The following is a 16,781-nucleotide window of genomic DNA, read 5'->3' on the forward strand; positions in this document are numbered from 1 at the left end:
CTTCTGGTTACAAGACGCCGACTACTTTTTGTGGTGTTATGTGAAGTCGCTTGTCTACGCAATTAAGCCCAAGACGATTGGCGCTTTGGAAGAGAATATTGGCAAACCCTTATCTTTATAATAAAACTAAATTCTTGGACTAAAAGAAACACCATTTAGAAGGATTCACTGCTGGACTAAATACCTATTGCTATAGACATTGCGAATGCCTACTGGTGAACTTTATTTTAGTTATGTCAATACGAGTATGCTACAAATATACACATGATCTGTTATATACAAAGATGTAATAGACATTTTCACAGACATTGACCTTATGAAGAGATTGTTAAAATGGTGTTTCGGAAATGCCTCTCCCAACACACGATTAGAGACGTCACTTACCAAGAACTTGTTTGTTCTTGGGCTGTTAGTTTGTGAACAGGAAAGGTTTCAAACGAACTGACTCAACATACTCATAAAAAGTGACGACCTGAGAATGTGAAATTCAAATGTAATTAGAGGCCACAGCTCTACAGTTCCAAGGGCACGGACTACTGGCGATTAATTCAATCATGCAGTCAATTGGCGATTTTATTTAATTTATTTTTAGTTTAGTAGTTAAAGTTCATTAAAACGCTATAATTTATAAAAAAGTTGTAATCCGTTTTGTTTTGGTAGCCGTGTGTTCTTATTTAGCCTGAACAAAATAAAACTCAGTATGTATTTTTAGTGTAAAAAGAGTCTGCTTGAAACTATAAACCGTGATGCCTTGCTATAAAATAGAAGACTACTTGGGAAGGGCAATAAGTGTAGATCATAAATATTATAGACATGTTTTATATTAAAGCGCTGCTTTATAACTATTATGCCAAGAAGTCTATAATCAGCAGACTATTTTGAGATCAAATGAAGTGACCTTTCTGGATGACGAATATTGCGAACTAAGGTATTTCTAAAAATTTATTAACCAGTGTAAAAGCTAGTAGAACATAAATTTGCAATACATTGGCAGCACCAACTCACTTTTATAATTTTCCAGACATTACTTTTCATTATTCAAAACTCTTCTTAAAGTCAACTATATGCAGACACCTCTATACAGCATAGTAATGAAAATATGTAATACCTCGTTCACATTCCTTCAAACTGTGGAGGCACATAAATCAAAAAGCTGCTGTGCATACAAACAAAGGCGAAAAAAATATGAAAAATGCGACAGATAAACAATAAAGTATATGCATATGCGACCAAGTGTGGCTATGTTATGTGGTCATGGCCTTCTATTTAACAGTACAATCACCCAACCCGCAGTGTAACGTCAAACTTATCTCAAAAATGACTGGTTAAGAACTAGTCTAACAAACTAAAATTAATTGAGATAGGAAAGCATCAGACTGGAAACAAATTTCAGATGAGTTGGTTCAGAAATAATAATTAATCTAATAGATAATCTGAACTGAACTCAGTTTAAAATTGTTTCTAAAAGAGGATTCGCTTAAAATCGGACCAGTTTGAACAGCATCGGACTTAGAACAAGTTGTGGAAAAGAAGCAAACTTTATTTATAGCAGTTAATCAGTAGTTTTCACATCGAATTCAGAGAACCTTAACTAAACATAACTTATAATTGATGATGTAATTAATCATTAAACTAGTCCCTTATATACCTTTTTTGAACCAATATGAAATCGGTATACTTGTGACCCAGGGCCTCGTTTGTTTCCAAGGTAGTCTCAGTTGACTAGTTCGAACTGCGTTTTGAACTAGTTGTAAAGTATATTATCTTTCAATTAGTTGTCAAGTAGTTCCTAACTAGTACATGTGACTACCGGTTATCCGTGTGCGTCTGTGTGTTGAAGTCATGTGTTTTATTGCTTTTTTATACAGTTGCCATGTTATTCGCCTTGCATATGAATTGTTATTGTTATTATATTGAGCATTTGTCATTGAAATAAATCGTGAATTGTACGAGTATTTGCATATAAATAATTCCGTTTGATATTTCTCGTATTGAGCTGTAAAATTCAACAATAGCCAAAGCACGCTGAAATTGTTATGTAAGTTTTTCGTGATTTTTACTTCTCTTTTTTAGCGAACTCATGGCAAAGGAAACCCATTTTCTTCTGTTTGCTTGCTTTGCTGCAAAGTAGCGCTTGTAAATAAGAAATAAAAGCAAGGAGCTTTGCATGTTTTGCATGCGGGACTCAAGTGCCCGGTACAAGCTGAAGTGATTTATATATTCATAAGTACATATTTACTTACAACCCTGTATGTGTGATGCTTCAAATGCTACAGTCTCCATGTTACACGCTTGCTTAGTGTTACAGATCCATCCATTTGTGTGTATGTATGCAGATGCTCTTAAGTGGCATATGTTTTTGAGTTTTGCGCTTTTTGCAAAATATTTTCTCAAAGCCATGCTTATTTGTGCTTTGCAAGGCGATTGAACGAAGAATTGTATGAACTTTATTTCTGGAATATATTTTTCTTATTTAAACAAGATATTGACGATGTTTCTTCTTTAAGAGCAATTCCTTTTGAGGTATTCCTTTACAGTACAGTCCAATATGCTTATTTATGTTGTTTCTATTATATATTTTGGCATTCTATGAAGAAGCTGAAGTGGCTTACTACCACAAAGTAGTTGTCTTATAAAACTTTACGTACGATATATGTATATATCTTCTCGGACTGGGGGAGAGGAAGAATAAAATCTTTAAGCAATTACGACAAACGTCCAGCAGTTTTATTGCCTATTAAGCCTCATGTCATCAGATACTGAATGGTTATGTGAGAATGAGTACAATCCTATTTTGATCCAGACTTGGAAGTTTACCTATTTTTCCTTTTCCCACCTAACTTTTTAATCATCTCACTGCAAGCAAATGGGTTTTTTTATGTTATATATACCATTGAGGTTAACGATTGATGATATCAGAAAAAATTCAAATTACGTACTTAATTTTCCGACGATTTATTCATTGAAATCGACTATTCAAATAGATAACGGTTAAGTTAAGGGATTATTTGTAGACTTTTCAAAAAATCTATTTATTTTATTTTATTTTCTAAAGGCGCATATATTCAAAAATACACAAAGAAATGTTTTATATCGTTTCCGTGAATATTCTGGAAATATGAAAAGGCGTTTCAGAGTGCTTGAAAGCGCATCTCAAACTTTAAACGCGTTTTTCTCAAAATAGTGTTTTCAAAGTGGGTGATCAACATTACTCGAAAACGGCTTAACCGATTAGTCTCAAATTTTAACACGAGCTTCTTAAATATAATTTTTGGAAATAACGAAGATCTTTTCTCACCCAATAAAATTTTTTATAAACGATTTAAGGCCGAAATTTTTGTTAAAAATGGTTTTTTTTAGAATCCGCCATTTTGTTAAAAAAATTTATTTTGCTTACTCCTTCGATAAATTACTAGAACTAACTTTACTTTAACGAGATGTGTTTGGTTTTTAATTTCAGAGGATCCAATCCAGAGAAATAGTGGTCACCGCAAAACGTGTTATTTGAGAGGAGCTCCCGCAGAGCAGCTATAGTTCCCTTCCAAGTACATATTTTTGCTAATAATAAGTCTTAAAATACAGTTAAAAAATACCATAGTATGTATACCAATTTTTGGATGAATAAATTTAAAAGTTTTCTCAGAAAAAGTCTGCCTTCTAACTATATATAACCCCTTAAAAATAGTCATCTTCGCGGTTTTCAAACCAATTCAGCCGTAAAAACTATTTGAGAACGAATTTCAAACCCTTAGAAAACAGAAAATTATATTAAGGGAAGTAAATACATTGGGCAGATCAATGTCAAGACCAAGGTTTTAATAAACAAAACATCAATTTCTACGCAAAGAACCTCTGAAGACGCAAAAAATATTAGTTCTGGAATTTCACATGATCACGATCTAGATGCTGTAATTTTTTAGTGGGGCGTTTTTCTTAGTGTTTTCGTATTCTAGAAGTCGTGGTAAAGAATTTAAGCAAGACTCTTTTCGATGAAAAGTGTTATATCTTACAGCAAGATTCTGCAATAAGACAAACATCACTCAGCAGTGACTAAAAGCAATATTCGGCTTTTCATAGCTGCAGATGATTGGCCGCGTGAAAGTCCAGATTTAAATGCATAGGACTACAGTGGCCAGAGTTTTAGAACATGGCCTGTCGCATAAACCCGAAGCAGTTTGGATAATCAAAAAGAATTTTTGATTTCAGGAGCGTCGTTAATACTAATAGAAACTGTGCGTGCTTCTATTGATCAATGACCGAATCATTTGAGGGCTTGCTTGAAATGAATACAAATAAAAATTTGTGTATTGCTCATCTAATATTTTAAAATGAAAAGTATAATATTTTAATCTTTATAATGGCCTGAACTTTTAACAGAACTTATGTCAAGACTAAGTACATTTTAATTATCCGAAGATGATCCAATATAAACTCGGCCGCCTCACTTTACCAATTAAAATTCACTCTACTTTATTTGAAAAGGGTTACCTCTCCATAAGAACACATCGGCTCATACCTTAGCTGTTGCTACCAAAAAAAAAGTTATGAAATCGAGGGAACGAGATCTCGAGATTACAAACTGCTGTCCCAACCATCACCCCGAGTTTAGCTGCTTATGATGTCTTTTTTGGCAACCGCGAAAGCGCCACTTTTCGGAAGGAAATTTGAGGTGGAAAAGTACTTAGTCAGAGACCATACTTTTCAAACAACTTAATGGGTTACATGGGTTTACGGGTTTCAAAAAATCCTAATTTTTATAGTCTTATTAAATTTTACAACACCTCTAACAAAATGTCCTAAATTTTCAAGTTGAGTCCGAGTAATAGTTTCGGAGATATCGCCTTGGGAACTTGTGCGCTCGAGGCTAGATAGGCTAAGTGCGCCGTCTTTAAACGCGTTTTTCTCGAAACAGTTGTTTTGGAGTCAATTGGAAAAGAAAATTCGAGAACTACTCAATCGATCTTCGTGAAATTTCCACAGGCCTTTGCGATATAATTCTTGGACTTGTACGAACTTTTTTTCGACTTCAACTATATAAAAAAAAATTAATGTTGCGAAATTTTTACTAAAATTTTAATTTTTTTGTAAGAATGTCTGCTAAAAATCCAATTTTCAGTTTTTTCCTTCGTCCCAGATCTAAGTTAAGGTTTTAACTTAAGCACGTATTTTCTACTGTAGACAATACTTTGAAGAGTTATCTAGTCAACGCGGCGCATATTTTTTCCGAGGGGTCATGGGAAAGGGCGTCGCAATGGTCGATTTTAAAATATTTTTTCCAAAAATTTCAAAATTTCTTTGTTAATGTATGTGTGTAACAATAAAAAAGTATAATAAAATACTTAATTTTATATGAAAAAAATCTTTTTGGAGAAATGCTGTTTTTTACCCAAAGTAACCCATGTGACCCCTTAATAATGTTGGAAAATCACTGGGTCAAATATATCGAGATATGTACACTGAGAAATAAATTGTATTTTTTTTTTAATTTTTATTTTGTTGACTTAATGATTATTGGGCCATCTTCGTATTTCGGTGGGGTAGCCATTATTAACCTCAATGAAACAGAAAGTGATCTGTGGCTGAATAATTGCAAAATACCGATGAATTTTCACCCAGAGATGTCAATTGTTTTGATTGTGCTCTGAGCTCTCTTTACTAAGTTGTAGTTCTACAGTTACGAGAAAATGTTTTCGTGCTTTATGATTTAGATAATTTAGCAGTGAACTACTACTAGTCTAACGATAGAAATGGATACTAATACTAATTTCAAAGCCTAAAAGAATGTGTTGTTTGAACTGGTCAGAATTATAGACTAGTCAATAAAGATTTTGTTGGAGAAACTGAATGTTTTTATTCGTAGTGTGTTACCGTCAAGGCAAATTGAGCCACATATCTATCGACTTCGAGTTCTGTCGACAGTTCGTTTGAAAATATATGGTCCAGTTATGGTCTGGTTATTGGTTTAGGGTTTAAGTCGTTAATTTGGAATGGATTTAACATTTCCAAGTATTGTAATTTTTTTTGCCAAATATTCACACATCTTTCTTCAGCTAATCCAGCGACCATTTCTTAAACAACGTGGACGGTTTTACTGAAATTGTAGTGAACAGAGGCTTCCAAGACATTTATAACCATTTTTAACTGTTAGTAAAACTGAAAGTATTAAACATTTGCAAACTAACATAACAGAATGCACAACCAAGTTTATTTTAAAGTAAGCATGTAATTTGAAATTTAACTAAGGAAAAATGATTTATTATATTTCAGAAATCATAGTTTCGCTCTCCTTTTAACAGCAACAGCGTTTATGTGCTATTACTTCGTGGTAGTCTAAAAGCCACTGTCATCGGCGAAACACTTCGAACTTGAACAGCGAATTTTGAAAAATGATCTTTTCGCATTTTTGCAACTCTGTACGAATAAATTCATTGTAATAGTTTAACATTACCGTTAAAGCAATTTATCATTGTTATAATTTGTTGAACACAAATAAATTTTTATTCAACCGCACAAATGAAAACTTTGCCGCTGGGAATCACTTTAATGAAACACCAACAAACCAGCGGCGGGAAGGCGGTAAGTCAAGGACTGTGCTAGGGCGAAAAATGAAAAGGGTATCATCATAAATCACGAATCACATTTGGCTCATCAAAAAGCATAAATTTTTATTGTCCTTTTTGATGGTGCCGCCGTACAGCTTAGCCTTCTAGGATAATTTATCATATTTAAAGAAATATTTATTTGAACCTTGAGCAGTTGCAGAGTGCGTTAGCTGAGCAAAAATTGTTATGGTTAATGCATACACGATTTATGTGGTTAAAATGGATTAAAGTAAATATACACTGTTGCATACCGATAATCTACATTCTGAGAATAAACTTTTCTATTCTAAGCAACCAACTAACTACAGTAAGGTTATTTCTCACCTTGCTTTTAGTTATTTTCTTTCTCTTCTGTATATTTATGAAGATGCTCACATTGGCTTCGTTCTCACAAAGAGTCCCCTGTCGTCCAAACCGGGTTTTGTAGACGAGTAAAGACGAAGAGTGCAACGCTTTGAAGTTTTGTTCGGAGCGGTATACATGAAGTGCACAAGAATTTGAGAATGTGATATGAAAGAAAATGTAGAAAAGTTCGTGTGTCACCAAACGAAGTTCCATTAACTCAAAATTTGTCAATTACATTCTCTAATCGAATATCTCTCTCACTCTATAACATGGCAGCTACAACAAAAAAATTATCCTCTTTATTCGTAAGCATTGCAAATGTTAATCATTAATAAAGTTAGTTTCGCAAAGCAGATATTTTGTATTACCTCATATTTTTCGGAAGGTTGTGTTAGCACTTATATAATTTATACTTCTAGTGGCTTAACTGAGCCGAGCGTAGTCCCGTTGAATGCAGGAATCTACAACCTTCGCTAAAATTTCATTTACTACAAGTTTTATTTATTCCAAAAATCAATCAATTGGGTCGCTAAATTGTTTGAAAGTCAACTTCCGCCTTTCTCTAGACTTTTGCCACATATTTAAAGAAATTGATGTGTTTGTGCCGAACTAATTCATCAGTTATACAAGAAACAGAACTTTTTAAATATAAATGTTTCTGGTGACGCCACCTATCGGTGGGTATATGAAATAAAAAGTTTGATCTCTTATTGACATTCCGTAAAAATTTTAAGACAATTGGATAACTACAATCGATGTTATCGATCAAAAAGTGACAGCAGCTTTTGGTCATCGGTCGTAAAATGCAAAGAGCAAATACTAAATTTTGTTTTAAACTTGGGAAAACGTTTACTGAAACATTTCAAATGATGAAAAAAGTTTATGGTGATCAGTGCCTATCCCGTAGTAATGTGCATGAGTGGTTTAAGCGATTCCAAGAAGGTTGTGAGGACCTCTGTGACGATCAGAAGTCGGCCGTCTTCAGAAGTCAAAAATAAAGACAATGCTGATTTGTTTTTACGATTCCGAAGGTATTGTTCACCGAGAGTTCGTCCCACCTGGCCAAACGATTAATGCTGTGTTTTACCTTGGTGTTATGAAGCGTCTTCTGTCACGCACTCGTCGTGCTCGACCACAATACCGTGAGGCAGGGTCCTGGCGCCTGTTGCACGATAATGCGCCGTGTCATCGGTCGACGCTTGTCACTGATTTTTTGACAAAAAACTCCATATTAACCATTAATCACTCACCCTACTCACCTGACCTGGCACCCTGTGATTTTTACCTATTTGGAAAACTTCATTTGCCCATGAAAGGACACTGGTTTCAGGACATTTCAGCTATCCAAAAGGCGACGACCGATATTCTCAAGAGCATTCCGAAAAATGACCTTAAACACTCATTTAAAATGCTAATTGACCGGGCTAAACGCTGTATCGAAGCACAAGAAAACTACTTTGAATAAAAAAATATGACTTTTGAAAGCACGCTGCCAGACTTCCAATTTAGAATTTAGTGCCACATTTTCGAAAAACGTGATCAGTACTTAGCGCTTGTCCAGCAAAGCAACACGATGCTCTTCACTATACTAAATGCCTGAAAACTGGTTTCATGAAATTATCTACCACCGAAGCTTTTTCCGTCCATATACCTAGTATTCCAATATATGTACTTGTATATGTATATATTGATTTGTATAATTGCAGAATTTAGATATTTAAAAAACATGTTGGAAAGAGCTAAGCTCGTGTGCAATCGAACATTTTATACACTTGCAACATGAATCAAAGCCAGAGAAATACTTTAAGGTGTAAAACGTAGACTAGTGGATCGGAATCTAAGCAATTTTATATATACGTATACTCTATTCAGCATAAGATTTGTTAGATGCACCTCACTTACAATCATCAATCATATGGAGTAAATTCCGGCGGATGTTTGAAAATCCTGATATTAGTTATAAGGCGCTAAGTCAAGTTTTTGCCCAATTGTAACTATCAAAGATGTACTGTTATGTGTAAAACATATTCTGTAACTTTCATTGAGATAACTCAAATATTGGCCGATATATCTAGCATAAAGTCACCTGGAAGTTCGAAAATCTTTATATTAGGTATATGGGGGCTCAGGGAAGTATTGACCTGATTCAGCCCATTTTCGATACACAAAATTACTATTGTCAGGAAAGGATTCTCTCTCAATTTGAAATGCATAACTCACACATTGACCGATATTTTCGGTCAAAAGTCAACTGTAGGAACTGGGGTCCACGTATTCGGTAAGTAGAGTCTTGTACCGTTTTAGCTGGATTTGGGCAATTTTGGGTAAAAAGAATGCATACTTTAAAGAACTTTTATTCCGTTGTTATAATTATGAAATCCTTGTAGTCCGGTTCCGCCCATTTTCACAATGTGACATCGGAATATAAGAATACTACGAATTAAATTCAAAAGATAATAATACGAAACGAATTGTCGGGTCTCGAGATGCGTGATATCATGAAAATGTAAGCGATGCCAAACCTATCGCCAAATTTTCATATCGGCTCCCTTAAATCCCTCTCATACCATCTCGGAGGTAAAATTTAATCTCTCTGGCATTACCGTTAGATGGGGAGTGAGCGGAATTGTCTTGCAATTTTACTTATTTTCACACACTCTGTAGGATATAATATTTGCACTCAGTACCTGTAAGTTTGGTTGTAGCAGCTGTAGGAGGTGTGTGCATTAAACTCACACTTTTTTAAATTTTTGTCCACAGGTACCCCTTGCTACTGAGATCCACTGTGCCAAGTTGGTTTGTATACTGCTTAGTTATGGCACTTTATAGGTTTTCGGTTAATGGCGATTTATGGGCGTGGCAGTGATCCGATTACGCCCATCTACGAACTCGAAATTTTTTTTGTACTAAGAAACCTGCATATCAAGTTTCATCAAGATATCTAAATTTTTACACAAGTTATTGCTTGCATGGATGGACGGACGGACTGACAGATGGTAACCCGAATTTCAACTCGTCTTTTTCATCCTGATCATTTATTTATATGTCTCTGAAACTATCATACTCTCTAGCAACTGGTTGCAAGAGTATAAAAATCTCTTGAAGAATTCGCGGCCGTGAAAATTTATACTACTTTAAGAACATACGTTTTTTACTAGAATTGCAGAATTATGATCGCGTTTTATAATTTGTGTTAGGCATATGGAAATTCCCATAGCCCTTGGAGGCCTCTTGGGGAAGGAAACTACGAAGATTGTACCAGTAGCCACCATTTGTCGACCTTAATTTTTTGGACATTCGAATTTCCTTTCTATTTTCCTTACCTTTAGAATAAATTGAAGACCTTAGACTGGTCTAACAAAATAACTTTTTGTTGATTGCAAGAATCGAGTGAAATGATTGAAACAACTATAAAATAAAATGTGAGAATTATGCAAAAATTAAACTTAATTATGTATGTACATATTAGGGTCTCCGATTCATTCCAAGTGCAGTTTTTTTTTATAAAGTGGGCACTAGAAGTTCCAATTTTGACCCTAAAAAAGCGATTTATTTTTAATTTAAACTGCTTTGATTTTGGTTTGATTTTAAGTTTCCTATATACTATATATATTTATGTATGGAATGTTTAGATCTTTTGCGTATATAGTATATCAAGTCTCCGGAAAGAAAATAAATTAACAAATTTGAAGAGACAGACATTCTAAAAAAAAATTTCGGTTTTTATATATAACCCTATATCATTATTTACTAAAGTTATACGTAGCAGTTAAAATTATGCATCAAATATACTGTACTCTAGTAGTACACCGTGTCGTATGAGCAACATATAATGTAGAAAATCAACTCTGACCTGAGCAGGTCCTTTGATGTATATTTTAAATTGAGTATAACTTTTAAATTAATGTTTTTGTCAAAAAAAAAATCATTAAAACCTTTTTTGTAGGGCGGAAAGTTTTGTATTAGAATATTTCTTTATCAAAGTTGTAAATTTATTTGCTTAATGTGAAATATAAAAAAATCCCATGCTACATAAATGGGAAATCAATTATGATTTATACTCGGTTGAAATTGAAAATGAAGAACTTATTCACATTGAATCTTTAGTTTTAAACTAAAATCAAAATTTCAGGATGCTTTTGCTTCAAATTAACTGGGAAAATAACGAGTACCCTAATACATAGTATTGTACATAATTCTCGATATTTGAAATATGAAAAAGTTTACCAAACTTTTAAATTTTAGTGCTTCAAATACATGTGAGCTTTCATCAGAACTTGCAACTGCACATATCTTTTCATTTACTTATATGCATACACTTGTATGTATGTACATATATCTCGGGAATATGGCTATGTCTTCATGTATGTAAAAAGCCTCTACTTACCGGCTGTGGCGGCGGGCAATTGTATGCGCTCCAGCAGACAGAACGCGCAGCAGATCCAAATGCAAATAATCCGCAGAAACTTCAACATGTTGCTAATGCTCGAGGTTCACTTAACGTCACAGGAAGACAAGACGGCAAATTCCAGACAAAAACTTGTGTTTTTCCCGCTACTCGCTCGCTATATTTCCTGGTTATTATTATAGCTTTTGCTGGCTCTGCTCTGTGTGGCGGCTTTGGTTGCTGTCTCAGCGGCGCTTGCCGTGGCTGCTTCTATTATGGTTGCTGTTATTGCTATTGTTGTTGTTGTAACACATGTATTCGGGTCTTAAACTGACAGCTCTTTTGTTGATTGTGCATGCGTGTGAATGTGCGTCGCCGGTGCTTTTCGTGGCATTGCCCGTTTTGTAACTGTAGTTATTTCTTTATTGTTATTGTTGCTTGGGTTTTTGTTGCCACTTCGTTAAGATGGCGAAGTAGGTGGCGAGTGACGCTTTCACATGTGTGTGTTTAGAATGAATTTTCACACTTTTTCACACCAGCGCTCTCAATGGCTCTTCCACTTTACACTTTACGCTTTTCATTTAACTTTTTTTCCGAAAAGAGATTTCTTTTTTTGTTTATTGTTTATGTTTTTACACCAGCATCACTTCAGACATTATTTATTTTTCTATTCTTGCTGCTCGCATTCGCTCGTTGGCTGCCGCTTTTTGTTATCACTTCTCCTGAAAGAGTAAACTTTTTTGCTTATTTTATTGTATGCCTGCTCTTTGTGTTTACAGTTATTTTTGTTGCCACTTGTACTGTGCTGCACCTAAAAATATACACACGTATGAGTTTGTGAAAATTACGAAATCGCACGTTCCTTCCCTTGTTTGGTTACTCAAAAGTTTTTGCACAAACAAACATGTGTGTGTGTTGTTGGTGCCTTTTTGAAGTTCACTGACATTTCTTTGTGCGGAACTCCCACTTTTTTATAATTTCGTGAAATTTCACTGCCATTACATAACATCAAATGCAGGATTATTCAAGCGAGTAGTGAATACGTAACATAAAATAAAGGAGAAAGAATTTGTTTGCGTTGGGTACAGCTCGAAATGCTCCTCCTTCGAAAGACCGCTACAAAGCACGTCCTTGACAGCTACGGTATTGAAAGAGGAAATTTGAATATACCTTAACTCGAATAGTATCCAATTTTATCTTAGACTAGGATGGACCAGAATATTACAAAGAACAACGTCCTTGACAACAATACGGTATTCTCAAAAAAGAAGAAATAAACTTTTGATATATATTAACTCGAATAGCATACCAAGTTTATCATCGCGCTTAGACTAGGATGGACCAAGTTTTCTTTTATCATTCCCTCCATTTAGTTAAATATGTATTTGTTGTAACTGATGTTTGTTCTTGAGATAACCAGACTGAAAAAATACTTCCACCAAAATATCAAAATAAGTATCTTCCATTTTTAAATACAGTTTACTTTCGTGATCACCATAATCCACAAACAAAAGTTATTGAAAAAATTTGTATGGATTTTGACTTCGATTGCCAATACAAGAGTTCCAGTTATGGAGAGCTTCGGGTTCTGAAAGTTCAACAGTATATCTGTTTACTTTGAAAGCTGGCTCAACAGATATCCTCTCGAAAACTCTATACTCTAAAATTGTTCTACAAATGCGACTTTTACAATGTTAGCATACCATCTGTTTCTTACCCCAAACAATCAGAAAAAAGGTTCTCAATCGATCCATAAGGGATGTTCAAAATAGGCCTGAATCACTTGATTCGCAAATCTTAAAGCAGTGTTTCTTTAACTTTTTCGGTGTTATGGTCGTTAACGGGTACCGATGAACGACTCGCATCGAATTGTCATAATTATCTTTGATCTCAAGACCTTTACTTGTTCGTGAAAAAAAGATTTTTTTCATGACAAGAATCATGAAACAATTTTTTTTTTAAAAAAACCGCAAACTTCCAATAAAATTTAACATATCTGAATCAAGCTTGAGTGATATATAAAAGATGTTTTGCACCAGATTTGACTCAGATCGTCCAAGTTACGCACACATATATAAAACAGTACGTACATTATAAATTAACAAGTGAAAATCCATATACTCTTGGAATGAAGAAATCATCACGCTGAGGAAGCTTGCCAATTAGCTAGAAATCGCCTACTATCAGGCGCAACCAGATTGCTGTGAACGAAGGTCGCCTCAGAGAAATTATCAAAAGTTCTTGAAAACAGCCACTGGTCGTAGCAAAATATCCTGCATTGAAACATTTTTTGAAGAAGTAAACAAAGATCCATACTAACTTTATACAAAATATGTATGTCGAAGTTCAAAAATTATTCTCCGCAGCTAAAAAACTCATCGTTTATGAGGAAAGTCGTCGACTACTTCTACTTCCAGATAATGATAGATGACCTCTGGCTCATAAATGGCCTGCGTCAATGGTTTGCTACAATGAGTTTAGAGTTGGCTGAGCAGAAAACGGAAGTCTTGCTCATATGTACAAGGAAGGTGGAAAAAAGGGTATCACTCACTATAGGGGAAGGCGACATTACTTAACAGCTGGAGCTGAAGTATCTTCGAGTAATATTGATCTCCAAAATAAAATTTAAGGAACACATGGCGTATACTTCGGGCAAAACAAACCAAATTTATTATGGTCAATCTAGAATGATAGCTAGTAGGGGCTACGTGCGTCATAGCTGGCGAGCTTTGATTCCAAAAGCAATGAGTTCCGTAACATTGTATGCAGCACCAATATGAATACAGGCAATATACAAAAAACCATGTGCTAAACAAAAGCTCATTGGTTTACGATTATCATATGCCTTCCGAAGGATATTAAGCGTCGCTGTTGAAGTCCTTGTTAGTATGCCGCCCATTGACATCCAGGGAAACGAAACTCGCGTGATTGGACCAGCTATCTGAGCCGTCTGTAGGCATAAAAAAGAAGAGAACCCAAAGAATCACATTGTGGCAGCAACGGTGAGAAACCTCAACTCACAGGCTAATTCCAGACATACATTTGTGGGTAAATAGACAACATGTGGATCTAGACTTCCACTTAACCCAAATACTGGAAGGACATGGTTGCTTTAGAAGATATCTGTTCCGATGTCATTACGGCCTTAGTCCCTGCTGTCCGACATGTACATTGATGACTTTGAGCACATATTTTTTCAATGCCCTCGTTTTTCAAATGTAAAGGAAAAGTTAAAACTTCACTTGGCGGTAGTTTTTCGGTGGAAAATTTGACAGCACTCATGTGTCAGTCCTCCGTTAAATGAAAAGCTGTCAGCGAAGCGACAGCTCTAATTATGAGGAAAGTAAGCCAGATGTATGCAGTATATGTATTAAGCGTCAGTCAGACCGAATAAGTAGTACTTAATCCGATGGTGAGATATATGAGTTTTAAGTTTTGCACTTTCAATAAAATTCTGTTACTTTCAATTTAAATACCCAAACGATGGAAACCAAAACTGAACTCGATTCATTATTGTGTCACATTTTTTCGCATTTTTTGTTGCTTTCCATTTTGCTCAAAGCGTCTTTCCAATCAGGCGACTAGTGAACTATGAACAATGAAATTCAGTAGAACGAAACAATATTCAAACATTTGAATAGTTTTCAACAATTTTGTGTGAGCATGCATTACTGTGTTGTTGCTTGCTTGGAGAGCAACTAAAACTCAATGAAGGACATGTATCTTTTCGCAACGTTGCATGGTACATAGTATATTGCTAATTTGAACATAGTATCTAGCAATATTTTGGTAAACTTGGCATTAATTAATAATTTTGTTTTAAAAAACCTGCGTCTGTTTTTGTGATTCTTCAAACAATCGAGCAAATGCCCAGTATAGTCGAATATTATGTAGATTACAGTAATTTTAAAGAAGTTTCTCTTCAATGAACGAATATCGATATATAAAATTGTAAGAAATATTTCATATGAACCTTAAGCAACAGAACGGTCAGAAGCTCAATTTAATCTAGTCCAGTGTGAGCTCAATTTGATAATTCCAGAAAATTACAGTTAATGAAATCTTAATTGTCGTGTTTTGGTTTTGGTAAATAATTGATTGCCTTCATCTGAATCTTTGTTCCAAAGATGATTTACTTTTGCAATTAGCGGTTATATCCACTTGTAATTTTGAATAAAATCGAAATATTTTTTTTTTTACATATTTTGAATGTATACATTCGAGAATATTGTCTGTAAATTTCAAAGTAATCCGGTAAATAGTTTCGGAGTAATGAGCGTATTTAAAAAGACGTCTCCGAGCGTTTGAAAGTAGGCGGAACCATAACCCGGAGTAGCAGTGTACTTTAAATGCGTTCTTCTCGAAACGATGTTATCAATGTCGGTGAGAAATATTTCGCCGAAACGGCTGACCGATTGATTTGAAATTTATACAGAATTTTCTTAGATACATTTGCCAGGTATAGTCCAGTCATTATACTAAGTTCACCTCGGAACTCGATATACCCATTTATTTGTCTGTAAATACTTGTATATTTGACACCCTAAAGTTGTCTCAAAACCTACATATATATGGTAGGTACACCCTACATATAAATGGGTATATCGAATTCCGAGATTCTTACCTAATTTAAGCTTAAATGACTGGATTAGTAATGATCGAAGTAATAAAGTTTCTGGTAAGACTTCGATTTTTTAAGTCACTTTAAAGTGTAAATTTTCAAGCAAAAACAATTTTTTTTGTTGGGAAGTCGCCATTTTGTCTATAATAAAAATTTTGACTATTTCTTCGATCATTTTCTGTATTTATCTATCATACAAGTAATCCTTTTGGTTTTTTATTTCAGATAGTTTGGATCAGAGATATCTTCCTCACCGCCAAACATCTTTTTGTGAAGGACTTTCAGGAGATCTTCTACAGGAACGACGGAACACAATATTTTTATTAATAAAATATGAATTCTTAGAATACGTTAAATTCGCTAAATGTTCATATATTTTATGTATGTATAGTCAATAAAAAGCCTCTCCAGAAAAAATTAAGAAAAAACGAACTTTCGAACGTACTAGTGCATATAACCCCTTAATTATACAAGTATTTGCAAAATATTTTATTTTATGGTTACGAACCGATAGATGTCTAAACTAATGGTCTTTATATCTAACATAGAAATATCGATTATTGAAATGTGAAAAAATGGTAAATTCAACGCAAAATATTTAATTATTGACCAATATTTGTTTTGTCGCCTTCAGACTAATTCTCCCTCCAAATGTAAAACCCTTATGCCAACGATTTTTCTAGTCTACAAAATACTCTTCATAAGCACCTTTTGGGAAGGTCTTCAGCTCTTTCAGCGAATTTTGTTTTATCTCTTCGATCGACTGAAAACGTGTTCCACGGAGTGGCATTTCAGTTTGGGGAACAAGAAAAAATTTTACGGATTA

At 34.5% G+C, this 16,781-nt stretch overlaps 1 protein-coding gene across 6 annotated transcripts in view; it reads right to left on the bottom strand.

The window, feature by feature from the left end:
- LOC126755326 (uncharacterized) overlaps positions 1-16,781 on the bottom strand; it is a 117,405-nt gene that overhangs the window by 85,061 nt on the left and 15,563 nt on the right. For 4 of the 6 annotated variants that reach the window (XM_050467812.1, XM_050467813.1, XM_050467815.1 and 1 more), the window contains exon 2: positions 11,335-12,145. In XM_050467812.1, coding sequence (XP_050323769.1) covers positions 11,335-11,422 — 88 coding nt within the window. In that variant the 5' untranslated portion in view covers positions 11,423-12,145. The remainder of the gene's footprint in view (positions 1-11,334; positions 12,146-16,781) is intronic. The other 2 variants (XM_050467818.1, XM_050467814.1) reach the window with 2 other exon arrangements.

The sequence above is a fragment of the Bactrocera neohumeralis genome, chromosome 4 (assembly GCF_024586455.1).
Source record: "Bactrocera neohumeralis isolate Rockhampton chromosome 4, APGP_CSIRO_Bneo_wtdbg2-racon-allhic-juicebox.fasta_v2, whole genome shotgun sequence".
In the NCBI taxonomy this organism is placed as follows: Eukaryota; Metazoa; Arthropoda; class Insecta; order Diptera; family Tephritidae; genus Bactrocera; species Bactrocera neohumeralis.